A 26,788-nucleotide genomic window follows, 5' to 3' on the forward strand; every position below is an offset into this window, starting at 1 on the left:
TATATATATAGACATAGATATATACGCACGTTAACAAGTCTAATAAAACAACACCAGTGACAGTTGGCATGAGTTTCTGGATTATTTTATTGATTGTGAAAATCAGGAGCATTTACACATTCACAGCCCTCAGGCCTGCAGCACACAAAGGCAGTCCTCCATTCAGAAGCACACATCCACTCCCCCCTGGCCCGTGGGCTTTACAGGGCAGAGCATCATACAGAATGAGAGGACCGGGCTTGGTGCTGGGCGGCCAGTGAGCTGACAGAAGGCGCTCCGACCACCGAGCGGCGCCAGAGAAAGCTGCTCAACTCCCTCTGAAACCGCGAGGTGGTGACAGAGGCCACACACATCCGCTAGGGATTCATTCACCAACACTGGAGTCACTGAAGAAAATCATTTAAAACAAAAAAACAAAACCCCCGCCACATTATTTCCGGCATACATTTTATAGCGTCGTTGAAAATTTGTTCAAATCTTATTTGGAATGTTTTTCTTCTTTACAAAAAAAGTGGTAGAACGAGCTCCTTGGACGAGATTTAGAAAAAGATGAAGCAGACCGTCATAATCTCGTCCTCAGGACAGAGGTGACCAAAGACTAGTGGCCAGCCGATTATATCATATGCTCATAAACTTCTTGATGAGGGGATGACACACACACACACACACACACACACACACACACACACACACACACACACACACACACACACACACACACACACACACACACACACACACACACACACACACACACACACACACACACACACACACACACACACTTATGACACATTGGGGCTGGGGGCGGGGCTAGTCGTGCTGTTGTCCTGATTGGCTGCCGGGCTCCCTCGAGGCGGGACCTCGATGATGCGGGGCTTGTCGATGATGCGGGCGCGGCGGTCGCCTTTCTCTACGATGCCGATGATCCAGGCCCCGCCGGCGGCCCCCTGGCCCCCGAACCCAGAGCCCTGGCTCTTCATCTCCGAACAGAACTTGGCCGCCTGCTCCCTGGGGAGGCAGACAAGCAGCCCGCCTGGAGAGAGGAGGGCACAGGAAGAAGAGCACCCACAGTCATTTTGGCGCCAGAATCAACCGTGGCTGGTACCACTTCCATTTCTGCTGTTTATTTTTACAATCTTTTTTTCTACTTATCGTTGTTTATTTTATCTGTTTATTTGGCTGTTGAGGAACCACGCCTGAGGAATGTACTCTTTGTGTACTTGTATAATAAGATGAAATAAAAGTAACCGATACTGATTCTGAAGGACAGGGATGTGGGACAGCTGTTTAACAGCCCAAACACGACGTATAATCAGACAATGATAATTAATATATTTAATATAATTCTGCTGCATTCCATTCCCCACCAACACTGGCTGGTTACCAACTCATTGTATTCTAGGAGCCGTCCTACCAGAGGTTTCCGCGGACGTGCCCTGGATCAGGTTGAACAGGTTTCCGCACGCCTTGCTGATGGCGGCCATCTTAGCGATGATGGGCAGGTTGTGGATGACGAAGGAGACCTCGCTGCGCTGCTGCGCCGCCAGGTTGTTGGCGTGGCCCAGCAGCCCGAAGCCCGTCACGTCCGTCCCTGCGTGGGCCTGGAACTTGTGCATAAGGCCAGCCGCTGGAAAGGTAGTGTTGCTTTTTCACTCGCATCAAACATACGTTTCATTGAAGTACTACGGGAAACACTGAACTCTGTCACGCAAAGTACTACAATGTAGGTGGACGCCTCACAGCTTAAATGAGACACTTTCAATAATGAGCATGACGAGGACAACAACAGAACACCATGTTCCTTCTGGCTGCACTGTAGGACAAAAGACTGGATTTACCTGTGCGATTGAGTGTTGCCATGGAGAACATGGCTTCCTGATAGGCCTCTTTCACTTCCTCCTTGCTGACAACAAGCTTGATCTTGTTCCATCTTTCAGGCTGGGGAGGAGAGACGTGTGAAGAAGTAGGAAGGACACAGTGGACACGTCCTATGTGCCATGTTGACGATACAAAGACTGTGAGCCGAGGGGAGGGCTGACCTGATCCAGCCACTGATGGGCGTTGACTGCCACCTGGGTTCCGAGGGGCTTGGTGAGCACCAGGACGTCTCCCGGTACGGCTCCATCGGGCCTAAAGGTCACATGGAGGCTCAGTAGCACCGTGTTCAAACATACGTTTGAATGGTCCTAGACTCCATTATAGGTATTTCCAAATGTTAACACAATGCATATCAGAGAATATTTTTTTTTTTTAGATCCAGATAAATCTATATCAGATTACTGAAGCAGGATGTGACATCCAATATTCAAGAGGTACACATGAGACCATATCTGCAAGCCAGCATGCAAAACAAAGCCCTTTCAGTTCACAGTTGTGCAGCGTGTAACTGCTGAAAGGCGTCCTTACATGATGAACTCGCTGGGCTGACACACGACTGAGGCCACGCCTCCAACGATGATCCACGGGTTGACCACCGTCTGCCCCCCGGTCACCGAGGTGCCCCCCTCCTCCGCCGCGTCCCGGAACCCTCGCATCAGCAGCGGCATGGCTCGCTCGCGCTCCTGAACACAAGACCGCACATCTCTCGTTCACACGCGCCCGCGCCATGCAACGTCCCCGAAACACGTTCTTTGGCCGGCATGTCTTGACACCCCACCTTCTCGTTCATCTTCTGGCTGACGCTGAGCAGCATCAGCATGTTGTCACACTCTGTGATGCCCATGGCGTAGAGGTCACTGAGGACGTTGGCGCAGGCGATCCGGCCCTGAGAGACAGCGGGGACAGGGTGAGGATGGGGAGGTTCCCTCGCAGCAGTGCAGGGGACACATAGGACGCACAGCTGCTCTCAATTTAGCATGCAAGTATTCTGGGCTGCTTGAGAAACAAATTCACATTGTTAAAGAGTCTCCAAAAGTGATTCCAGTGGAAATGTTGCAATTGAACTATACTACAAAATATGGGCCGCCTGGGGTCCCTCGTTCAGGATAGCCTCCAGGTTGGTAGAGGTTAGGGCTTGGAGCCTGTAGGACATGTTCTCCATAGTGGGGGAGTACCAATAGGCTTGTTTCAACACTGTGCCAAGCTGTGGTGGAGTTGCGCAGCAGGCATAGTGCGGTTCAAGAGGAACACACAGCCGCAGAGAAGGAAAAACCTCCCTACCGATTCTATTTATGTTTATTCCAATTACCAACCGGAAACCATTAGCTGGTAGAGATTTTTGGTATACTTGGCCTTCGTTTTAACATTGACATGATTGCTAAATACGTTCATGTTCAAAGTAAGTTATTATATGCAACAGTTCATCATAAAATGGTCCAGTCTGTAGCCCCCACGCCTACGGTGTTTTGTACTGTCCTGTATTGCGTGAGGTGACCTGTACTGTCCTGTATTTTATGAGGCGGCCTGTACTGGCCTGTATAGTGTAAGGTGTCCTGTACTGGCCTGTATTGTGCGAGGTGTCCTGGCCTGTAATGTGTGAGGTGTCCTGTCCAGTCCTGTATTATGTGAGGTGCCAGTAGGTAGGTACTTAACATCTACAACAGCATGTGGCAGCCAAGTGATGAGGTTCTTGGATAGATTTATTTTTACACACACACACACACACACACACACACACACACACACACACACACACACACACACACACACACACACACACACACACACACACACACACACACACACACACACACACACTTTGTGAGGAAAAGTGGCACACTGCCGTGGTGTACGTACGCGTCTGGAAGAGGGTGACATTTGTAGGACACTTATATAAGCTTGATGATTCAAAATACAAAATGGTATGTATTTTTAATCAACAAGCGAGTTGGGGGTACCCTGGGCCTTTACATTTACACATGCGTTAAACCTCTTCATTAGTTATTTAGGTCGGTGCCAACCCTACATCTCTTTGGTGACTTTTTAGATAAGCTGGTAAAGCTGATAAACCCTTTTGAATTTGTTCTTATCTGAAACACGGGAAATAAAAGCATTTTATTGTCACTTCTGCTTTGAGTTCTAAACAGTCTCCGGTTGTCTTGTTATTGGGTTGCTATAGTGGGAAAGGTACAAAAAAATTCTGATTCCCTGTTGATCCACGTATGAGTTTTAAATGGTTGAGTGAGGGATTCATCTAACAACCTCATCCAGAAACTCCAATATGATGCAATGTCAAGAAATGGATGTTCAGATCGCCAGCAGCTAAGCCTGCCACCACCCTGAGAGGCTCTATACCTTCTCATGTCGACTTCACATTAATACCTGCTACTCCAACACTGTCAATTATTCCAGTCTAAAATAATTATTGAAAAAACAACTATTACAGTATACACAAGCGCTGAGAGATCTCCACTCAAAATCAACTACCCAAGAAACAAAGCTTGGTATTCCTAAACTTTGTTTCTTTGGTAGTTGATTTTGACTGGAGATCTCTCAGCTCTGGTTCACATAATACATGACAATGATGGTTGAGCAAAGAAAACTCCATAAAAGGTGAATTTTGTTTGAGTCACAATCATATGCAATAGCTTCCTGTCTGAGGTTGGCCAAGTGTTTGCTTAATATGGGTGTTGTCTTTATAATTTTAGAGCACAGTAGCTTACCATCATGTAGGGATCCTCCACCAGAGGATAGAAGAAGTCCGTGGTCTGGACGAGTGAGAGACCTCCGTGTCTCAGAGGAATCACGCACGAGTCCATCCCTATGCCTAGACACACACACGCACACCTTTATATCTTTAACTTAATAGAGTCAAGGTCTATCTGTATTCACATGCATTTAAAAGTTATATTACATTTTAACAGGCTTACCATTGTCACAGGACAATATATTTTTTTATGATTTACCCTTTACAAGTTTCGTTTTATTCCAACCGGAACTAGGGTATATGCCAGGGCACCTGTCAATGGCTTCAGCATGGCGAGCAAGCAACGAAGAACCAAACAGCCTTCTGATGTAGTGGAGGATCTTAAAGTAAACCAACAGCCTTCTTATGCATTGAGGATCTTAAGTTAAGATAGATGAGCGAAACAAACAGCGTTCTGATGTATTAGGATCTCAAACTAAATGGGCTAAGCGTGCGTCTCAGCGCCCCGACGTTGACGGCGGCTCTGCGGGACATACCGAGGCGAGGGCCGGGGGGCTGCTGACCGAACTCCGAGGCCTGGTCTCCGGCCTCCCCTGCGCCGGCAGCCGGGTCGGGCTCCAGTCCCGCCAGGAGTCTGAGCAGAGCCTCCTGGGGGACCTTACAGCCTCACCCCTTCAGGTCGGAGAAGGCTGTGAGACGGAACCCACGATCCAGCCCATGATCCTCGGGTTTGAAAGGCTTGTATCCGGGTAGTAAACAGCCCTCGACTCCCACGGCCTCGGCCGGGGGAGTGGGGGGAGTGGAGCCGGACATGTGTGAGCCGTAATCTGTGGTCACTGAAGCCTCTGCTCAGCCCTGATTTGCAAAATATGAATGGCGCGACCACTACTGTCGCTTGACTCCGCCGCCAGCCCCACAGGAAGGATCTTTGGACGGTGACGTCATTGCTCCAAACCGTAAGGTGTACCCTACTACGAAAAATATATTTAAATCAAACAGAAACCTTAAACATGCTGTTACTCAGTTGAACACGTTATTAAGCCATACAATAAGTATTTTAAACGTTATATGATTCAATATTCGACTTCAAACGGAACAAGTATAATGGATTGAGCGATTCACACCCCCATAACCAGGAGTGGAATGGTATATTCCGTAGTAGAGCGCTCTCTATCGCCCCGGTCGGATCTGAACGGTATTCGCTTGCTCACCATGACTCGGCTTGAGGTCCGAGGCAGCGGTCTAAAGTCTATTCGACTTCGGACTCCGGACTGTGTTAAAGGACGTTAGGTGGCAGTCATGATAGAACTGTTCAAAATAAATGATCATAAGGAAAGGTGTGTGGGAAATAAGTTATTAATTATTATGGCTTGTTTCCTGTTTTATGAAGTTTTCAGAAGGAGATTCCATTACGGGCATTTCTACACGGTGCTGTTTTAATGTTTTACAGAACCTATTTTTCATCTAAGTAACACTATTGGCGAAAATGAAATTTAGAATTCGTATCAATTCAGTTAAAATGAATAGTGTGGACAATAAACAAAAGAGTAGATGGCTGAACCTTCTGGGGCGCTACCCATGCCTGGATTGGTTTGGTTCAAGAATACATGTCGCTCCCTCTCCTCCCTGACCTTTGACTCCTGTCCATCAAAGCCCCAAAAAGGCCATCAAATATGAAAAATAAATCCCCTACTGCAATTATCCTCTTGAATATTATTTATTTGACAGTCTCCAATTATACATTGTTGATGTTCTTTTCATGATAATAATCTATAATTACTGACACTATTCACACAATAAAGGATGAAACCATAAGGTGTAAGTTATCAACTTTTCTTTCAAAATTATTGGAGTGAACAGCCCATAGAATGTTACCAACCATCATGTTGTATGGCCCAGTGCAGCACTCAAACTTCAAACTCATAGAAATATATTAAACCAAATCTGCTCTTAACTTTGGCACTTTTTTTTAATCATGATATCCAGATAAATTCAATCATTATGAGCCTATCAATTATATTGTTGTTATGTTTTTAAGTCAGAATTAGCTATTTTCTAAATAATAGGAAAAGCCTCAGACTCATTATAGAACAAGGAATCTATTTGGGTAAAATAAATAAAAAACGAATAACTATAATCATTTATGGGTGAACATTCTCAAAGATAAAACTATGTAACAGCTATACAAAACAAGGACAGGCACAGTTAAATCTTTGTTGGATCGAGGGTATAATTAAGGATTAAAAATAAAATAAATCTGGTACACAGGCACAGAACACTGAATGGATACTTTGATTAGCATTTAGAGAGTATACCAAACTCTAATCCATAATACATCAGACGCATTGAGAGGGGCCAAATGAACAACGACACATGAAGCCTCATCTGTCCTCCTAATAAACAAACACTATATTATTCACATTGTATTACTGTGTACGAGATGGTTCCAGTGTTGTCTGGAGACCTTTAAAAAGAGCCTTGCACGTGGCCTTCAGCCTCATCCGAGGTGGATGATTGGGTTCCACCTCTGTGCTCTGCCCTCTGGTATTAAAACACATCATTACACCTGCGCTGCTACAGCAGGAGGACAGTGTGAACCCGGGGGGGGGGGGGGGGGACGATAGAAAGTCAATCTACATCAGGGTTTGAATACGCATATCAGACTTGAACAGCGATGATATTACGCTCATCACTGGCTACGGTTCTTCTGCTGCTCTCCGACCACTTCACACCAGCCTTCCTTTGATCCTGACGGGGCTTTGTTCCCGTTATTCGCCTTAGACCAAAGCACTGTGTCCATTGGGAGGGGGTTGGGTGGACCTCTTCCTTGCGTGTAAGCCAGAAGGGGTTACTGTATGCAGTCCATGACGTGTATTTGCAGCGTGTCCATGTCCGGGGCCTGGTACTGGCACTTAGGACAGCGATAGTCTGGCAGCTCCTCGGCGCCAGGGCCGGCTCCGGGGCCCGCACCCACTTGTGGGAGGCCCTGGCTGCGGAACGACTGGGGCGGTGGAGCGGTGTTGAAGGCTGAGCGGGGGGAGCACCAGGCAGCAGGGAGAGGCAGAGCCACACGAAGAGAGGAGAGAGGGAGACAGAGGGAAGACCGCTGTGGGTTAGCTTCAGCATGTCTAGATCAATACAGCAAGTGGTTTAAGATGAGGTCATCAAGAAAAGAACAATCCTCTTTTGAGCTTGGGGACATAAGCAAAGTTCAGAGACTGACATTTCTTAATCCAAAGTGACATTATCATTTTTGAATTCATCTGAGTAAGTTATCATTAACTATTTGGATAATATGTCCAAGCAGGAAAAGACAATGAACCTCAAAAATGGAACAGGCAACTATTGAATACTGAAGCCCTGATAGAGTGTGCTGCACCTTGTGGTGCTAGGTTTGTGGGCCGCTGGGCTCTGAAGTCGTCCAGGTGTCTCTGCTGCATCTCTTCAATGCGAGCGCTGAAAGAAGAGAGGACCACTCGTTACGGTCACGATAGCCTTCACTCACGATGGGTCGAGCCTTACACTTCAGCATCAACCAAAAGCTATTGCACATGAGGGAAAAGTAGCACCGGGGAGACAGAAGCTCTGGAGGTAGAGCGGGGTTGACTGGTAACCAGAAGGTTGCTGGTTTGATCCCCGGCTCCTCCTAGTGGAGTGTCGAGCTGTCGCTGAGCAAGACGCCTCACCCTGGCTGCTCCTGACGAGCTGGCTGTCGCCCTGCGTGGTTGACTCTGCCGTCGGTGTGTGAATGGTTGTATGTCGCTTTGGATAAAATCATCAGCTCCCTAATGAGCCGTTGGTCCTAAACCGAGTAATGCTGTCCTACCGCGAGGCTCCCTCCTGTTTGAGTCGGTCGATCTCGGCCATCGCCTGGGTCAGCTGATCCTGTAGCTCCTCCTTCCTCTGGTTCAGCTTCTCCCGGGCCTCGCGCTCCGCCAGGAAGTCGGCCTTGTAGATCTCTGCCTGGACGCGCACACAGAGGAGCGCACAAACACAGGAGGAAGGCCGAGGATGAGAGGTGGGATGCGACAGAGGCATCAACAAACACAGTCAGAAGGATTTTTGGAGCCCATGCCTTGTTCTGCTATTTAGATGTTGGCAGAAGGGGTTGTTGTCTGGGAGGGAGGGGAGGGTGTAGGACACTTAAATGTGCCTTAAGTGAAAGGCAGGGGGAGGGGTTATTGTCGTTATATATTTATTAATATCTCGTACTGTATTCTATTTATTCTTTATTTATTTATTTAAAAAAAGCACTGAACAAGATCTGCACCTTAATTTCGTTGTGTAAACACTGTATTTAACCCAATGACAAATAAAGATTCTATTTCTATCTATTTCTATTTTTTTCTATTTCCTGTGGGGCAATAACGTGACAACATCTTGATTGGAGCATTTAATAATTTATTACACACGAGAAAAAATTTAGGCTCAGTAAACAGGTTTATTTTTAACACAAAAGGGCAATACCAAAAAGGTATCTTGTGGTCTCCTATCATGTTAGATAATTATGCTACAAACTATGGCGCAGCTGTAGGGATAGTTTGCTGGTTCACAAGCACAGCGACGATCAGTTTTTAGGAGAAAGGCATTTAGCGAATGATCCAGCAATTCAAATTGGACAATCTTGTCCTAGAATGACCGAGCTCATGAAGTAGACCTAAGCTTGTAGTCTGCAGCTTGCCTCAATCTACCTTTGTACCAGAGTTAGTTTGCAATTTGAGAAGGTGTCTTTGCCTATTACATAATGTATGACCATCAACACTACAGGGTGACTTATTCACTCAAATGACTGCACTTAAAGGACCATGGAATCTGGTGGTGAACCCATCGCAGCCGTCAACCCTGGCTTCACGAAAATATCCATTTCATGGAGTTGATTTGCGACTCAAAGCGCTTCTGAAGAGGTGTGTAGGTACATTAGGCTGGAGGTGGATTCAGCATTGCATATAGGACATTCAGGACTGGTGACAGCTATAACTCGAAGCTGCCATAGTGTAGCCTTAGTTATGGGCCTCGTGTGGCCAAAGGCACTTGGGTAGATGTACTTTTCTTTAATTTTCACGGAAAGTCAGGGAATCCCCTCCTTAGTTCCTGTTTGCGTGACCTGAAAGAAGCATTAGGTCCGTCTGCCAGGCGCTGCATGTTGAACGTTCCCAGTAAGTGAGTCCATTGGGGGGGTTGTTCCGTGTGCTACCTGCCCTTTAAGTTTCTTCCATGGGGAGTGGGGCTCTGGACGCGGGGGTTGCCCTGTACATCTCCCTCACATTGATCACTTTGCTCCAGAGACACTTAGCGCTAAGGTAAGCGGTGGATGCCTCATGTTTTGAATTACTCTTGCTAGCCAGGGTCTGTTTCTTTTCATCTCTAGTAGTAGGTTTGTTTTGTTAAGTTGCTTTCCTTGGATTCACCATCGATCCCCTTACCCTTCCCTTTGTGTTTCCCCTTAATAAATGCATTACCTATCCGGTGTGTCTCTTCAATGCTTTCCCCCACTGGTTGGTATGTTAGTTACTAATCAGACCACTTAAAGGAACGCAACAGGAGGTATACTCTGCTTCACACCCTGGGACTCAAATTGGGGATAAAAACATAAAGCGCTTTATTGCCAGTTGATGCCTGACAATGTTGATATTTTTATTTCTGAAAAATAACTTGATGATGGTAGAGAAGCAGCAATGAGCCAAGGATCTATCTGACAGGGGCTGTAATCACGCCACAGCACTACCTTCATTGTGAACTTTATGGTGTAATTGTGGCAAAAGTGGAATTTGTATTAATGTTTATTGTACAAGAGAACTAGATTTGATCCTTCTTCATTTGAACTTTTATTTGTTTTTTATACAAGTAGTTATTCTCTGTAGCCTAAACTGTTTTATTATAAGGTGGAACCTTTTAGTATAATATTAAATCGTGTTAATGAATGCAGACGAGTGTGTGAATGCGCAGCCAAACCTGAGCAGTAAGCACGGGCACCGTCTCCAGGGTGCATCTCTGCTGCTCCACCTCCTCCTTCAGTTTGTCTATCAGGTCCTGTTTGAGGGCCAGGGCGCGCTCCGCCTCATCCAGCCTGCCGCACATGTCCTCACCCTGAGAGAGAGGAGAGGAGACACAACACCTTACAGACAGGGCTGTCTGTCTCTGGGTCCCCCTGAAGAGGAGACACCACTGAAGAGACCACACCTCAAAGACAGGGTTGTCTATCTGTCTGTCTCTGTGGTAATGACATTGACATGGTACAGATAACAGTACAGACTGCAGTCAAAGGTTGCACACACACACAAAATTACCTCATTCTTCAACTTAGAGTCGTATTCCTTGAACAGACACGTGTAGGCATGTTTCAGTTGAGTCAGTTTTTTCCTGAAAAATAAGTAAGAGCAATTCAATCAATAACAATAAAACAAACACAACAGTTCGACAAGAAGACATATTAACTTAAACACTTAAAATCCAGTGAGCATTTCTTTGATGTGGTAATGCAGGCAAAGCCCTGCATGCACATCGCTGTGTTCTGCCGTAGAGTGGAGCTCTGCGAAGCTCTGTAGAGCTCTGTGTATTTTTGTAGCTCTGTAGAGCTCCCGATATGCAGAACAATATCGTGAATCAGGCGTTGAATGATGTGATGCTCAGGATCACTATGTGGCTTGCTGATGGATAGGAAGAACTACTCCCACTTCCCAATGCTCACAAATGGTTAAAGGAAAAACAAACCCTAGAACAACCTATTGTAGACTCATGTTAAAGTAGTGGGTTTAAACATAGTGTTATCAAATTCTCCTGGTCCAAAATCACTTAAATGCACAAAGTTATCAAAACGTAGGATTGGATTGTAAGATGGACTTAAACAGACTAAACTCATGTAATAGCATGTGTTAACCTATAGAGGTCCATCAAATGTCTGGCTCCAACCCCAGCCTCTAACCTGACTGTAGCTAGTGGGAAGGACAACCAGATACCCACTCCCAGAATACAATGGAGGGGTCTATGAGACGTCAGTCATAAGCGTCCTAAGGGTTTCCCTTTATCCAGTAAATAACATTCTTCAACTGTATACCACCAGATGCAATCGGGAACATCAGGTGTGTAAGGTACCTCTTTCAAACAGGACCCCCATATTAAAATGACAAGATGTACACAGAGGGAATTCCCCCCTGTACTTATCTGACACTTGCGGTTGCTCCAGTGAGTATCTCCTGCTACAGTGAGTGTGTTTGTGTGTGGGTTGGGGTGTTTGTGTGAGGACACACCTCTCTTCTATGACCACGTGGCGCTCTGCCTTGAGGGCGTTCTCCAGGCTCTGGGTCTGCAGCAGCAGCTTGTCCACCGCCACGTTGTGCTGCTTCTTCTGTTGCTCCAGCTCCCGCTCCGACCCCTGCAGAGCCTCGATCTTCATACACAGCCTGGTCGCACACGCACCAAACACAAACACACACACACACATTTGCAGGGAGCATTTTGTACAAATAGGGAAACAACAAAAGAGAACAGAAAGACAAGTAAGCACAAGTGATATTATTAAATATGTGAAAGAGGTAGATACGGTTCTCATTATTCAATATATCAGACAGAAGACCATTCGGTCAACTGGTCGCCATTTGTCCATTTTGAGTAATAACGGGTATGTCAAGATCGGTGGGCCAACCCCTCTAGGTTTGAGGAACACTTTCCTATCAATATCAGTATCAATGAAGTATCAATGAACACTTTCCTTCAACCAACATTTATGTGTGAAAGCATGCTGCATCAAACCACTGGCGAAGCAGTAAGGCCTCGGTTGTTGAACTTAAAAGGTTCACAATTTTTGTGAGGTGCTTTGGGAATATTTTATTTTACATAATTCTTTCTCATTGGAAAATCTAACGATTTATGAATCGGTCAAAGGACACACACACACAAACCCTATCACGATCCTACAGTTTATGTACGTACACGCAGACGGATCGATAGTACAAGCACACACCAGAGCCCCATGAACACAAAACACAGCATGCTCACCCTAACGTACGCACACACAGTGGTAAGGCTGCATAGGAGAGAGATCAGACGTACTTTTCATTCAATATCTTGCGGTCGTTGTCGCTCTTCTCCAGGGCACTCTGCCTCTCGTTCAGCTCCCCCAACAGGGATGTGGCCTGGGCCTTCAGAGCCTCGCAGTCCTTCACCAGCTGCAGAGGAAACTAGCTGTGAATCGCTGTGGTTCTCATTAGGGACATCCTTGCTCTGTACAGTACAGTAGGGTTATAATTACATTATAATGGAAGGCTATTTGAATCTATATTTAATAAATAATTATAGCTCTGAAACAAAACAATAAGGCAATAAATGTATACATAAATATATTAATAATTCAATATATTGAAATATATAAATACGTTTTTATTTTAAAAGGGATTTCTTTCCAAAAGAACTAGGGTTATATATTTCAGGGGACTTTAATTTTATTATAGCACCATTGTTTCTTTAATTCCAGATTTATTTCATAATACCACATTTCCAGCTGGTACATTCAAATGAAAGCAACAGCATTGAATCACTGAATGGCCTGATGGGTGGAGGACACTTCATACAAAGGGCCTAGGACAGTACGGTTGGACAAGCTGTTGTGGGTCGGTATGGAGACATGGATGGCCACCATGCTAGATCAAACTGATCAGCCCATACTTTTCTGCAACGTGTTGAAGCCTTTTTAGAAATACAAGGAGTCAACTCTTCATAGTAGTGTTAAATGTTATTTTCCCTCTCTCTCCACCTCATGCCTCACTCTCCACCTCAAGCTGGTGTGTGGTGAGCGTTCTGGCGCCGATTGGCTGCCGTGCATCACCCAAATGGGTGCTACATACTGGTGGTGGTTAGTGAGGTCCCCCCCCCCCCTTCACTGTAGGCGCCTTTGAGTGTCTAGAAAAGCGCCAAATAAATTCAATGAATTATTATTATTATTAACTAAGAGCCGTACTCCAAGGGAATTCCATGTGTCTTTATGACACCTCCTGCTAGCCCTCTGAAAGGAGATCCTCATCTAATGTTTGCATCAGAGCTGGTCCTATTGTGACCGCTGACCACTGAAGCTCTTATCTCTCTATATTTAATGACCTCATTCTATCTCTACATTCACTGATATGTTAAGGTTAACTACGTTTTTTATTGACACAATTAAAGTTAAACGCTGTATTAATGTATTTATCATACGGTTAAAGGAGCCATTATCTGGCGCATATGAAGGCCTACATTCTGAGGGACATTCACCTGTCACTCATTTACACCATTTGATCGGAGATGAACCGCGGTATACTCTCTCTGTATTGGCCCCTAAAAAGCCTCTGTATACCTGTCTCACGTCATCCTGAGAGGAGGAGACGGGGAGGGCTTTGCGACGTCCAACGGGATACGTCCAAAGCCTTTCTCTCACGTTACTCACACTGACTTCAAGGTTAAAGTGAACTAGTTAATACTACAGTTAGAGTCAAACACTGCCTGCTTTATCAATGGATCCATTACTTACACTGACTTGGCGGTTAAACTAGAGTTAATGTAGAGCATACAGCCCCCACTGCCCTTCAGGTGTGAAAGCCACTCAAGTAGGAGCACGGTCCTGACCATACACACCTGGCCACAGTCCTTCTCCTTCTGCTCCAGGAGGACTTCAGTCCGGTCCCGCTGGGCCGAGCTCTTCTGGAGGGAGTCCAGCTTCTCCTTCAGCTCCCGATACCTGCACAGAGACAACAGGCTCACTCTGCCGCTCATACTCCACTCAGCACAACACAGACAGGAGTATAGAGCCTGGACGAGAGACCTGGATCATTTCCACTTATAGAGAACTGGACTGTGAGCCATATCACTTCAAAACAATGTGGCTGGTGAAGATGACATAGTATATAAAATGTATACAGAGTAGATGTCAAAAATCAAATTTTAACGTATAAAAATTGGATTTTCAATGACCTTCACGAGGGCCCTTGTGCACATAGCATGTTTTTGTGCAGCATGGCGCTTCGATGAAGCGCTGTGCACTGAGAGATTATGGTTATGCTGTTATGGGCTTTGGGTCCATGACAGCCATGTTGGTATCGATGACAAAACTACCGTCATTCTGAACACTGGCTGACAGACACCGAACAGACACTAGGTGAAATGTTTAGCCATTCGGCACGGATCGGCCTCACACAGAAACTCTGTGCAGCACTTTTTATTCCTGGGTCTGCATTAGAATGCTTTAGATAATGGGTCTGCATTAGGGTCTGCATTAGACCCATTGGGGTCTACATAAGACTGCATTAGACCCATTAGGGACTGCCTAATGCCCATAAGGGTCAACGTATTAGACCCAAAAGGCTCTAATACAGACCTATTAGGGTCTACATTAGACCCATTAGGGTATACATTAGACTGCATTCAACCCAGTAGGGTCTTTATCCAACCCAGTAGGGTCCGTTTTAGACCCTTTAGGGTCCAAACATAAATCCTGGTGGAAAATCTCTGAGGAGATCATTTTAATCTGTATCAGGTTCAGAGGCACCAAAATAAAAACAAGAAATAACCTTAACCTCCAGAATAAGAGTACCATTTGAGCACACCAGTATGAGGTCATTACATGATGAAAACATCTCTGATCACCGTTCCATCACTCAAGCCATTTTTCTTAAACCAAGGAACAACTGAAGAGAACAAATAGATAAGGACTAAGAAACTCATCACACAGGAACAGGCAACATCCAAATGAAAGAAATGAAATGCACGTCACGTGACGCATGCAGGTAGTACCGGAAGCAACACGCAGCACCGGAAGCAACACGCCACTCTGCCTGCAACCGGCAGAGTGGAAGCAAAGGAGGGAGGGGCATGAAGCAAAGGACAGGAGGCCTCAGAGAGCCAGAGCTCACCTGCCCTGCGTGGCCTGGAGCTGCTCTGTGAGTTTAGCCAGGCTAGAGCTGAGAACAGAAGACAGCACGCAGAGGGGACAGACGTCTCACGGGTCAAGGCTCGTTGGTAGTAAGGCAGAGGATACAGAGGTCATAGAGGTCTGCATGCTTCAGTTAAACATGCTTTGTTTCCTTTGTAGTGTTTTACGGTTAACTTCTTCCTTGGGTAATTCACTCTCTTATATGAGGTTTCTACTTTATAAAGTAACATTGGGGAGGGGCCCAAAGCACTTAGTATGCGGTGGGAACACAGCTGAATACACTGTCGCTTTGAACCACGTGCCAGGCAACCCCGCCCCCTGGTGGATAAACTATGAAACACACTCCTGGTCACGGGTTGGGTGAGCATGCGGCATATGGTCACAGTTAATAAATTTTTCTTAGTGTCATCGCCCATATTTGGCGTGTCTGATTACTAGGGCGGCCGCATAACCCAAAGGTCACCGAGTCCACTGCCTAATAATGAAGCACTTTATGAATTAAACACATCAGCAGAGGGCAATCGTTGCAATGGCAGCTGGGGTAAACCAACAGCAACAGACAAGACGCTTAAGATGGCTTTGGTGCAGTTAGTCCAGCACAGTCCAATGGTAGCCTTCAGGAAGAGGTTCCTACCTGTCCGAAGAATGCTGCGCCTCAGACCGGTGGTGCGACGCCTCCTCCGTGACACAGCCCGTCTACCGGACAAAAAACTCCATTAACCACGGACTACAGACTCATTGTTTAGATCGGCATTAGAAGCAAAGGTCCAATGGAGATGCATTTAGACCTTTATTGTGATTATTGTCACTGGTAAATCAGGCAAGAAAAATATTGTATAATGTGAAAGAGAAAGGCAACTCAATAGTTGGATTCTGAAGTTATAAGCAGCAATGTTTTATTATTCATAAAACCATGTTTGATGAATAAAAACAATGATTACTTTCACTCAGCAAAGCGGTCCAGATATTCGGACAGACTGCCAGATGGATGTATCTACACCGTGGCTGTACATACAGCCCAACGAGGGGCCTGAAATACCTGTGCCTGAGCCAGTTTGGCTCTCAGCTGATCCCTGTCTTTCTCTGACTCCTCTTTCTCTCTCTCCAGCTCCTCGTTCCTCCTCCTCAGCTCCCTCATTCCGCTCTCCAACTTCTCTTTGTGGCCCTTGAGCAGGTTAAGAAACTCGTTTCCTCCTTCGGTTTTCTGTGGAAAACAAAAATGTTGTATCGGTTGGAGCTGTCGGCTGACTCAAAGCTTGCACCCAGGCCAAGTCCTGACTAATACCGAGAGGACCATGTAGGGTGGAACGCTGCACAAGCACGCTGATGTTGATTGGAACATGGTCGGAAAACATGAACACATCAATGATTCAAACAAAGAGGATCGGTTAAAATCATGGGTAGAAGTTCGAAGAAATGATTAGATTAATCTCGAACAGCAAGGGCAGCTGAGGAAGTGGTACAGTGACAATCAGCCGTGAGCGGGAAGAGGCAGAGAACCAGCAGCATGGAGCCGGGGCACCAACAGCTTGGTACAAAGTGCATTCAGCACAATAGGCGGGCTCACCTGGCCATACTCCACGGACCCCATGTCCTCCCCAGCCTCTGAAAGAGAGCCTGGGGAGGTTCGGAGGCCACTACTCATGGAGCTATTCAAACTTGCACCATCCTAGACACACAAACACACCTGTCACGTGAAGAATGAATGCATCCGAACCAACACAAGGCTCACTGTGGTCACTTCCCCCTCGTTCCCCCTAGAGCATACAGCTCTGGTGAGTCTTACCTGGCTGGGGGCGTGGCGTGTGTGTTGTGATAGGTAGTCTAACCAAGGTGTGTGTGTTCTGATAGTGAGTCTTACAATGGTGTGCGTGTTCTGATAGTACGTCTCACCAGGCTTGGGCGTGGTGTGTGTGTTCTGATAGTGACTCTTACCAGGCTTGGGCGTGGTGTGTGTGTTCTGATAGTGAGTCTTACCAGGCTGGTGTGTGTGTTCTGATAGTGAGTCTTACCAGGCTGGTGTGTGTGTTCTGATAGTGAGTCTTACCAGGCTGGTGTGTGTGTTCTGATAGTGAGTCTTACCAGGCTGGTGTGTGTGTGTGTTCTGATAGTCTTACCAGGCTGGTGTGTGTGTGTGTGTGTTCTGATAGTCTCACCAGGCTGGTGTGTGTGTTCTGATATTCTTACCAGGCTGGTGTGTGTGTGTTCTGATAGTGAGTCTTACCAGGCTGCCTGGGGGCATTGTCTGCGTGTTCTGGTTCACCTCCTCTGCTGGTTTTCTTTCTCGCTGATCTAAAGTCTGAGACACAAAACAGACATTAAAGAAGGTCTGCCTGATTCGGACGAGAGAGGAGCATGGAGCAACATCTGTTTGATGTCCACCTGCTGCTATATGTATATTAAGTTATGTTATGCTAAAACCAGATTATTAAAACAGGGCTTTCCCTTTTCATTCATCAAGATTTGGTTTTCAGTCAGCAGTGAAAAACAGCAGTTTTAAAATAGTAACTTCTCAAAAGGTATACAATGGAATTAATTTGGCTAATACCAAAATCAATGCTACATACATCCTAAGTATTTTAAGAGAATGTTATTGAACAAAAACAGTCTTTAAAAATGCTACAATCAAAAACACCTGTAATTAGGACATCGTAAAAATACCTGTTTTTCAAACCATTCATTTGCGTCGTTAACCTTTCTCTTTGTATAGCCCATAACCTGCCGTCTCAACGGGAACGCACACGAGTCCAAACCCAACACACCTGCGGCCCCTCCAGGGGTCCGTTCCTCGCTGGGTGGCCGGCCTGCTCCTCAGTCTGACAGCAGCTGGAGCTCTGGCTGGAGGAGCTGTGTCCGTTCACCAGCCCGTGCAGGGAGTGGTTCTCCTGGGCCAGTCTCTCCACCAGGGCCCTCGCCTCCTGGAAGCGGCAGCTCAGGAACTCCCTCTCCTCCCGCGTCTTCCGCTGCCAGCCCTCCATCTCCTCGCAGCGCTGCCGCAGAGCCAGGTTGCTGCAGCGGAGAGCCTCTGGAGGGCCACAGCGGGAGAGAAGGGGTTAACATGAGGATAAGACGTCAATAAAAAAAAAAAATGCTGAAAGAGGACGGTTGGCCAGTCAGAACAACAGCATCTGGGAGACAAAGATTGGCTTTCAATAGTATTGGAAACGACTACAAAGAGTTGCGCACCTCTCAGTTGCTGGTTGTCTCCAAGCAGCCTGGTCACCACCTCATTAGCGGCCAGCTCTGGTGGAACCCGGAGCCCACCACTGCTATCCTCACCCGCCATGTCCCAGTGCATGGAACCGTCTTGCTGGGGCTGCACCATTCCTTACGCTTACACACACACACACACACACACACACACACACACACACACACACACACACACACACACACACACACACTTAGTGTCACCTGACAATCCATCAACATTGAATACAGCATGAGCAGTTACTTTCACTTTAGATTCTCGACCATCAAATCAAATGCTTGAAGTACCAACCTTTTCCCTAACGTTTAATGCGCTGAAGCGACCCTACTACCAACCCCACTAACCCTACTTCTAATAAGCTACCACAGGGGTTAGGGTTAGGGCGATTGTAGCACATAAACAAACACACCAGAGAGATATGAAGACATTACGTCAACTTCAGATACCACGAGGAAGACAAGCTCAAATAAGACATCAGACACAATAAAAGGCTGAATAACGAGGTGATCCGGCTCTGTTCTGATCAGGTTGACCGTTGATTAGAAGATCGACCATGTGATGTCAAACAGCAGAATGCATAAACATGAAACGCTTACCTTTTTATTCAGCAGACTAACCAAAGTCAAGATCGACCTAAAAAAGAACCCGCCGTTGAATATAGGACCTGTATTTATATACTATATATATATGGCGCCGACGTTAGCCAGGTAGCGTGTGTTAGCTCGGTGTTTATCGCAGTGGGCTAGCAGGCTAACTCGACCACTCCGCGTTCGGCTCCTCTGGCGTCTGAAGTAACGAGACCCGTCGACCGGAGACACATCGCGAAGATCAACGACTCGTATATGTATCGCTAAGCATGCCCGTTGTTTTAATATACCGATGAGTTTATGGGCTTCATGAGGTGAGCTGTCAAAATAAAGTAGTCGGAGTTGTTGTTAGCTTCAGGAATTCCCCTTCCTCCTTCCGCAGAGGAGCGGTGACGTCATGACACTGAATCGGTGACGTCACGCTGTTCTGCCAGTCTAGTGCTGCGTTCCAGGGACACTTTTTTAGCCCGTAAGTTACGATCTGGAGCTAGGAGTACGTCGATCTGGTACGAGTTCACGGCTAGAGAGTTGCGGGTTTGACTGCCGTTCCAGGGCACTTCCACGAGAAGAAGGTTGTGAAATCACGGGTTACGGGTTGTTTGGAACGCACCATACGATATAGTGCTACCTAGTAATAATAATAATAATAATAATAATAATAATAATAAATGAAATTTATATAGCGCTTAATATGGTACTCTAAGACGCTTAGAGTAGTAGAGTAGTAGAGTAGTAGTCAATAGTAGTTCTGCGCATTCTTTTGCCGACAATATTCATCCGTGTTGTATACCGCCTTCAAAACAGCTCTGAGGTTCGGACGCTCTTACGTGTTTTTGCGTAAACCTTCCCTTCTTCCGAACCTCCGAGCTGCGTTGAAGGCGGCATGATAGTAGGTAGCAGAGAGTGGCAGAACACCGCGGCTGCGTTGCCGTGACGTCACGGCCTCGCAGCGGCGGCCAGTCCTCCTCCGATGCTGATGAGACAAGGAGGCTCCATGATGCTCTCCGCCGCCGGGTTCGTCCTCGCCTTCTCCTGGTTTCTCCCTGGATATGCTCTCTATTTCCACATAGGAGAAACAGAGAAGAAATGCTTCATCGAAGAGATCCCCGACGAGACTATGGTCATTGGTAAGGGTTTTGTGTTGTTTGCTGACACTAGCAGCTAGCTAGGCACAAGCAGGTTCCATCAATAGACAGGCCTGCCTCTGTGACTAGTGGTCCATTGTGTACCGCCCATATCACGCATCATGTCGTGCAGGTGCAATACATGGGTTTTGGGTTTGCGCTGTTACTCCCAACATGACTCCGTTTTAATGTAACCTGGACGATGGCGACATTGATTTACACATTGTATCTACTCGTTGAAGAAGGGTCTTGGACTGCAACATTTGGTTAGTAGGCTAATTAGGGTCTAACTTGTACAGATCTAACCAAATAGTATCATATTATTTATAAATTCCTCACTTTTCTCTTAAGTTATCTAGATTGTCTTGCTTGAGTCCGACGTTATATGGTCTCACATGCCTTTATTTGGTTGCCAGGGAAGTACAGAACCCAGCTGTGGGACAAGCAAGCCAACTCCTTCCTACCAGCCACCCCGGGACTAGGAATGCATGTGGAGATTAAGGATCCAGATACCAAGGTAAGAAGCAAGCAGAAAACATTGCCCATGAAGAAATTATTTTTAACTTATTATTAAAAAAGAAATCAAGAAAAGTATTAAAGTATTAAGAAAGACGTTATTTTCTTCTAGATTATTCTTTCCCGTCAGTATGGGTCTGAGGGAAGGTTTACCTTCACATCCCACACTCCTGGAGAGCACCAAATCTGTCTGCACTCTAACTCAACCAAAATGGCCCTGTTTGCAGGTGGAAAACTGGTAATATCCACAGCCTCAAAACCTGTTTTCTTTGCACATGGTCTCTATAGGTCCCTCAAAGCCTTTACAATTATATGATCATCGTCGTACTTAACTTTACTTCATTCGTTGTGTTTGCAAAATTACAGATATTGTTAATACATAGTAGTTTGTCTATGAGCATACAAGGCATACACCATTTGGCAGGCAGGTCATTTCATACCTATCAATCACAAAACAAGTTAATTTTCTTTTCAGCATACACTCTGATAACCCTAACATTTCCTTGCAATATCTTTCAGGAACAAGTAATTGCAAAGACTTGAAACACTGACTTTAATCTGTTGTGTTTCAGAGAGTGCATTTGGACATTCAGGTGGGAGAACATACAAACAATTACCCCGAGATTGCAGCTAAAGACAAACTCACTGAATTACAACTGAGAGTTCGACAACTTCTAGATCAAGTTGAACAAATTCAGAAGGAGCAAAACTATCAGAGGGTACGTAAAATCCTTTTTCTAAAAGCCAATCGGCCATCTTTCTGTCATCCGCCTCCTGGCGTCACCGTCTGTGTGTCTGTCTGTGCTCTGCTGACCACAGTATCGAGAGGAGCGCTTCCGCATGACCAGCGAGAGCACCAACCAGCGAGTCCTCTGGTGGTCTATCGCCCAGACGCTCATCCTCATCGTCACCGGCATCTGGCAGATGAAGCACCTGAAGAGCTTCTTCGAGGCCAAGAAGCTAGTCTGACTTCAGGTTCTCATCAGGCGTCACAACGTGGCTTGAAGAGCTTCCAGAGACTTCGCTGACCAAAGTGGGGAGAGTTACTCACCACACGGGGCAGAAAACACCGTGCAAACAGAGGGAGGTCCCGCCATAACAAGAACACAGATAGACATTAAGAAGACCGGAGCATTTCAAACTATTATCAGTTAACCAAGGCGTCGTTGTTGTTTAATTATTTAGTGTATCATTATGCATTTTTACATTGATTTGCTTCAATTGTTTCCTCTTTTGCGTCTGACCCACCATTTTACTTCTCCTGTAAACATTTTTTAAAATGTTAATAAAATATCATTATCATATCATCAGTCATGATCATGCAGAAATGAAGAAAATCGGTTTGGCTATTATGGACAATAAATAGGGGCATCTTCTAGTAGGGAAACACATAGTCATTTTTCTTAAGTTTATATAATAATCCAATCTCTATTCCATTCAGCTTAAATTGTGTCCTGTTTTAGGTTGCCTTATTCTAAACAATTGTTGCCTATTGTTTAGTTTCTAGGTAGAATCTGAAACCAGATGGCTCTATAGATACTGTTTGTGATACTAGTAAACCGAAACCAAATTTAATTTGTAAATAATGGGTCGAAGGTATATACGTCAAAGGTATTCTTTTCTTCTTGAAGGGGGGGGAACAAGCCTCTGGATTTATCAGTGTCAGAGCATCAGTTATGACCTATGCACTACATTGGTAACATCAATCTAATGGTTCAGTAATGGAGGTTTTTATCTTATTTATGAGGCAAAGCATTTGTAAAAGCATTGCATTTTTATAACTGCATTTGTGATCTGAAGTATGTAATGCCCTTTCTGATTCTCAAATTGAATTTAATATTGCATTTTGGCACGCAATTAGCTCACATTCTTTAATCATGACTAAGCTGTCTTACATAACTGAATATAATCATGCATTTAATAAAGATCTGTTTTGCGAATGGGTTATCTTTTTGTTCTATATTGTCATATAGATCAAGATAAGTTAAATGACATGTGGGTCTCAAGCCCCACAGCATATGCTTGGGAAGAAAAGCAGATAAATGTCCAACAAATGGCATATGTATATCCATGCCCTTTTGCCAGCATCCCCAATGCATACATGGTTATGGGCTGGGATACTATGTAAAAATCAGTACCTACTGTATACGACATTCCTAGTTATTGCTTAGTTCTTGCATACCTTGCTTTTCATCGATCAAATTATCACCCAGATACTCTCTCACTGGATTATACACCAGAACACCAACCATGCAGAAACTGGAAACACCATTTCTGCATCAGGTTTATTATTGTAAATTTGGATATCAAGAATAAAATTTCACCACGCACACACAACATACAAAACAATATAATTGACCCACAATGCCATCTGTCCTTATAAAGGGATAATTATTTTATTTAACCAAGTTTCTTTCTTCTGTAGCACAAAAAAGTACATCTTACAGAGTGGCGCTCCAGACCTCAAGGGGAGGGGGTTAATGTACACAGTCAAGCACAATTCAGCACTGTCACATCGGAGGGTTGAAGAAATTAGTAGAAAACATTTCATCCTTAAAGCACATATTAAACTTTTTACACGATACATCATTTGTTAAACTCAATGTTTTCAGTCATATGGCAAATCAGAAGTTAAGTCACCTGCCTTGTAGCCAGTATTTCTGCTGTCATGGTGTCTACCAGTAAGTAAGAACACCTGTTTTTTTATTTATTTTAGTGCCTCGTATAAGAGATTACCGATTTCAAAAATGATTAAAAAAATCAGCAAGATTTCTTATGCATCATTCTAGGTGGTCAATAGAACAAAAGTACACACAAATAAATCAAAATGATGGCACAAATACACTTTGAGATGACTTAATGTGTTCCAAACTTGGCTTTGCAGATTAAAATATCTTGCTCCTCTTCTCAGTTCAGTGTACGTGCATGTGAAGAGGGTTATCTCTTTAAAGGGAGGTAGGAGGAAGACCTAATGGTTGGTTCTTTCAGTGTTCAGACACGGTGAGGTGCTCCATCTTCTTGGCCGCCTCCTCAGTCAGGACCTTTGACCTCTTCTCTGGACTCGGGCTGGGGGTGTTGGCCGCGCTGTTTGGGTAATCCCTGTTGCCGAAGATTAAGCTTCCCACCCGCACGTTAGTTGCGCCCACCTCAATCTTCATCACAGAAAAATAAAATGGTATATTTAGTCGTGGGACAATGTGAAAGACCAAAGAACACTAGGATAGCTAGAAACGTTGTAGTGTATTGCAGTCCTCCGTTTGGAGTACTTTGTTCAACCCCTTTACCGTATGAATAAAAAGGGGTGACCAAAGTACTCCAAACTAAGGATTGCAATTTTTTGGGTTGCAACTCAGAGTGGGTATTAACATACCATCATATGTATGTATGATGGTATGTAATGGTCTGTAATGACCCGGTCCTCACACTCAAAGAGGTCACATCTGTTAACCACACCCCTGCCTCTCACTCATGTAGTTATTATAAGAATAGGTATAAGTATAGTTAGTTTAAAACCCTCTACACACAGATACAACCCGAGTCACACACATGATATCATCTATAGTAAGCTACATTTGAAATATGATTGCTGCTCACCGCATGTTCGAAATCATTTGACATTCCCATACTGAGCTCTACATCCTCCATAGGCAGGTTCAGATTGTCGCACACCTTCTTCCTTTGACTCAGCAGCATCTATTTAGAGAAAATAATTGAGATTTAGAGGTACAGGTATGAATACTATTTCATACCGGATTGTGATGCTTTTGGATGAGGTAATAAATATCCGCAATACGTAGCGATCACATACCAGAAGCCCTAAAATTAAAGTTAGTTCTGACCACATCGGCAGTCCAGTGATCATAGTCATACAGGCTACGGGTTAGGATTGTATTATCAATGAAAGGTGGCTATTGATTAATTGTAATATGCAATTTTATAATCAAAGTTCAGTCAAATGTGATCAATCACCTGAAAGTCTGGGTTTTGGGCTTGACTGAGATCAAAGCCAGAGCGGCCAATAGTCATGAGTCCGGAGAAGTGCAATGCAGTGCACTGGGACACTATGTGTTTCACCGTGTTCACCGTTTCCTCTGGGGGTAGCCCATGTTTACCTGGAAAACAAAGGCAATACTGGCATTAGGATTAGGTCAAGTTATTAAAGTGTTTTTTTTGATGACCATATCATGGGTTTTAGAGATGAAGCATTAGGATTGTTGTGGTAACAAAATAAAGTAGTAAGACTGACTCTGCTCTCCACTGGTGTTGATCTGCAGCATAATCCTTAACCTCTGTGAGCTGGCGGCTCTGAGACGCTGCCAGGAGCTGTTCACCTTGTCTGCCAGCTTGGCAGAGTCCACCGTCTCCACCATGAACAGATGGGGAACCCCTGGTGGATGTCAATCATTGCATTGATTTTGGAATACAATTTTGTAATACATTTCTTTACTTCACTGCCACAGCACCTTATTGTGTCGAGGAAAGCCCATATATCCCTGGGCAGGGCTTAGTTTGTGTCTGCTCACCTAAAAGTTTGTTGACATTGTTCTTCTGTAAATGGCCAATAAAATGCCACTCGATTTCTGGACAAGATTGTAAAATCTGTTGCAGGGGAAAGAGAAGTCCTGTTTAGAGTCCTTTTTTGTAGTCAAGGTGATTAAAAGCCATAGGCCTTTGATAATATTTATATACAAACCTCTGTATTTGAAGCTTTATCCACAAGTTCATTGACCTGGCATGGAGTCAAATGGCTGCTATTAGTGTTTAATCAAGAATTTGTTTGATAACTACAGGGAAGACAGGTACAGAATGATATGACATGATTTAGATTCGAACCATTTGTTGATGTATCTGGCAGCGACTGCGACTAAAAATGTTCAATGCTCACATAGTTTTCTCCAAAGTTACGTTGACCTTGTTTGTAAGCTTCTATCACCATCTCGGGGGGCTTCGTCTTGCTGACAGCCACCAGGCGGGGTGGCAAGGCTGGCAACGCCTGATGAAGAACACATTGACATCAGGAGATGTAAAACCGAGCATGGGTGCCAGGATGAGAAGACATCACACCATGCAGTGTGCCAGCTGACATCATTTGGCACTTGGAGGTAAGTGAGTCACTGCCGTTAAAAGGTCGATCGTGACTTAGGAAGAAGCCACAGATGTAAAGGTTACACGGACGGATCAGCACGTTGACCTGTGTGGATTTGATTTCAAAGCAAGCTATTGTTTACTTTTGGTTCGGGTGAAAGGGGGGGGGGGGGGTAATTAGACCTCGAAAAAACATAAATTTTAATCCTACATCCAGCAAGTTTAAGAAGTAAATTTCCAACTTAATTTGACCAAATATGTATAACGATTCGTGCAAACACGAGCTTCCGAAACACAAATCCCATACGCCAACCCATTGAGTTAAAGCGTTAACCTACAACACGATGAGTGACGTGCAAACGCTGAGGGACTACTCCTTCCAAAGGTGGCTCAGCCTTACATAACCAGTCGTGCTCCCCCAGCACTGCTCACCTCAACACCCAAACACTCAATCCCTTCTACATACAATGATCCGTCCTAAGCATACCTTTGACCGCCGTGCCACCGCCTGATTCACCCGGTCCATCGCCGATTGGAGCGCCTTGCCTATCTCCTCCGACATGCCTACTCTCCACATACCGTCCAACACACCGAGGAGTGTGCGTAACAGGCATCCAGGCTGTGACGTCAGCAAACTTTCAAAGTAAGAGTCTCTCCCACAGAAAGACGTGCCTGGAGTCCGTTAGCGCCCTCTGACGCGTGTTAATACTATTGCACTGATTCCACTTCCCACAGGTTGGATTTGAGAAATGTGGCGATAGGCATCAAATAATCGGGCCG

General features: G+C 45.2%; 4 protein-coding genes across 8 annotated transcripts; 1 reads left to right on the top strand and 3 right to left on the bottom strand.

The window, feature by feature from the left end:
• Positions 1–68: 68 nt before the first annotated feature.
• Positions 69–5,514, bottom strand: sephs3 (selenophosphate synthetase 3). The gene is made up of 9 exons (XM_030363073.1): positions 5,125–5,514; positions 4,605–4,708; positions 2,660–2,767; positions 2,410–2,564; positions 2,043–2,133; positions 1,842–1,941; positions 1,418–1,630; positions 786–1,036; positions 69–693 (listed from the first exon to the last, which is right to left on the bottom strand). Exons 1-8 carry the CDS (start codon positions 5,399–5,401, stop codon positions 786–788), a joined length of 1,299 nt encoding a protein of 432 aa, XP_030218933.1. The 5' UTR covers positions 5,402–5,514; the 3' UTR covers positions 69–693.
• Positions 5,515–6,289: 775 nt separating this feature from the next.
• ikbkg (inhibitor of nuclear factor kappa B kinase regulatory subunit gamma) lies at positions 6,290–19,685 on the bottom strand. 5 transcript variants are annotated; one of them, XM_030362850.1, is made up of 16 exons: positions 19,293–19,685; positions 18,672–18,818; positions 18,248–18,510; positions 17,710–17,784; positions 17,053–17,154; positions 16,525–16,689; positions 16,120–16,181; positions 15,466–15,513; positions 14,192–14,294; positions 12,638–12,753; positions 11,836–11,988; positions 10,876–10,948; positions 10,541–10,675; positions 8,415–8,551; positions 7,968–8,044; positions 6,290–7,615 (listed from the first exon to the last, which is right to left on the bottom strand). In XM_030362850.1, the coding sequence occupies exons 2-16, from the start codon at positions 18,808–18,810 to the stop codon at positions 7,437–7,439; spliced, it is 1,827 nt and encodes a 608-aa protein (XP_030218710.1). In that variant the 5' UTR covers positions 18,811–18,818; positions 19,293–19,685; the 3' UTR covers positions 6,290–7,436. The 5 variants fall into 5 exon arrangements, with proteins under 5 accessions (XP_030218710.1, XP_030218718.1, XP_030218733.1 ...); XM_030362858.1 differs by having other exon boundaries at positions 19,574–19,670; XM_030362873.1 differs by lacking the exon at positions 17,053–17,154.
• A 343-nt stretch (positions 19,686–20,028) lies between these two features.
• tmed4 (transmembrane p24 trafficking protein 4) lies at positions 20,029–22,863 on the top strand. Its single transcript, XM_030363352.1, has 5 exons — positions 20,029–20,410; positions 20,824–20,924; positions 21,036–21,161; positions 21,496–21,642; positions 21,743–22,863. Exons 1-5 carry the CDS (start codon positions 20,254–20,256, stop codon positions 21,890–21,892), a joined length of 681 nt encoding a protein of 226 aa, XP_030219212.1. The 5' UTR covers positions 20,029–20,253; the 3' UTR covers positions 21,893–22,863.
• Positions 22,864–23,295: 432 nt separating this feature from the next.
• plpbp (pyridoxal phosphate binding protein) lies at positions 23,296–26,651 on the bottom strand. The gene is made up of 8 exons (XM_030363305.1): positions 26,496–26,651; positions 25,809–25,916; positions 25,617–25,652; positions 25,447–25,522; positions 25,170–25,310; positions 24,893–25,035; positions 24,518–24,616; positions 23,296–24,075 (listed from the first exon to the last, which is right to left on the bottom strand). The coding sequence occupies exons 1-8, from the start codon at positions 26,583–26,585 to the stop codon at positions 23,908–23,910; spliced, it is 861 nt and encodes a 286-aa protein (XP_030219165.1). The 5' UTR covers positions 26,586–26,651; the 3' UTR covers positions 23,296–23,907.
• Positions 26,652–26,788: the final 137 nt, after the last annotated feature.

The sequence above is a fragment of the Gadus morhua genome, chromosome 1, assembly GCF_902167405.1.
Source record: "Gadus morhua chromosome 1, gadMor3.0, whole genome shotgun sequence".
Lineage (NCBI taxonomy): Eukaryota > Metazoa > Chordata > Actinopteri > Gadiformes > Gadidae > Gadus > Gadus morhua.

Coding starts and splice junctions, on each gene's coding strand:
- plpbp (XM_030363305.1), bottom strand. CDS start 26,585: ATGTGGAGAGTAGGCATGTCGGAGGAGATAGGCAAGGCGCTCCAATCG. Junction 25,036..25,169: donor CAACACCAGTGGAGAGCAGA/GTCAGTCTTACT, acceptor TTTGTTTTCCAG/GTAAACATGGGCTACCCCCA. Junction 24,617..24,892: donor CCCAAAACCCAGACTTTCAG/GTGATTGATCAC, acceptor TTCTCTAAATAG/ATGCTGCTGAGTCAAAGGAA.
- ikbkg (XM_030362850.1), bottom strand. CDS start 18,810: ATGGTGCAGCCCCAGCAAGACGGTTCCATGCACTGGGACATGGCGGGT. Junction 17,155..17,709: donor CAATGCCCCCAGGCAGCCTG/GTAAGACTCACT, acceptor TTGTGTGTCTAG/GATGGTGCAAGTTTGAATAG. Junction 11,989..12,637: donor CGCAAGATATTGAATGAAAA/GTACGTCTGATC, acceptor GTGTGCGACCAG/GCTGTGTATGAAGATCGAGG.
- tmed4 (XM_030363352.1), top strand. CDS start 20,254: ATGCTGATGAGACAAGGAGGCTCCATGATGCTCTCCGCCGCCGGGTTC. Junction 20,411..20,823: donor CGACGAGACTATGGTCATTG/GTAAGGGTTTTG, acceptor TTTGGTTGCCAG/GGAAGTACAGAACCCAGCTG. Junction 21,643..21,742: donor AGGAGCAAAACTATCAGAGG/GTACGTAAAATC, acceptor TGCTGACCACAG/TATCGAGAGGAGCGCTTCCG.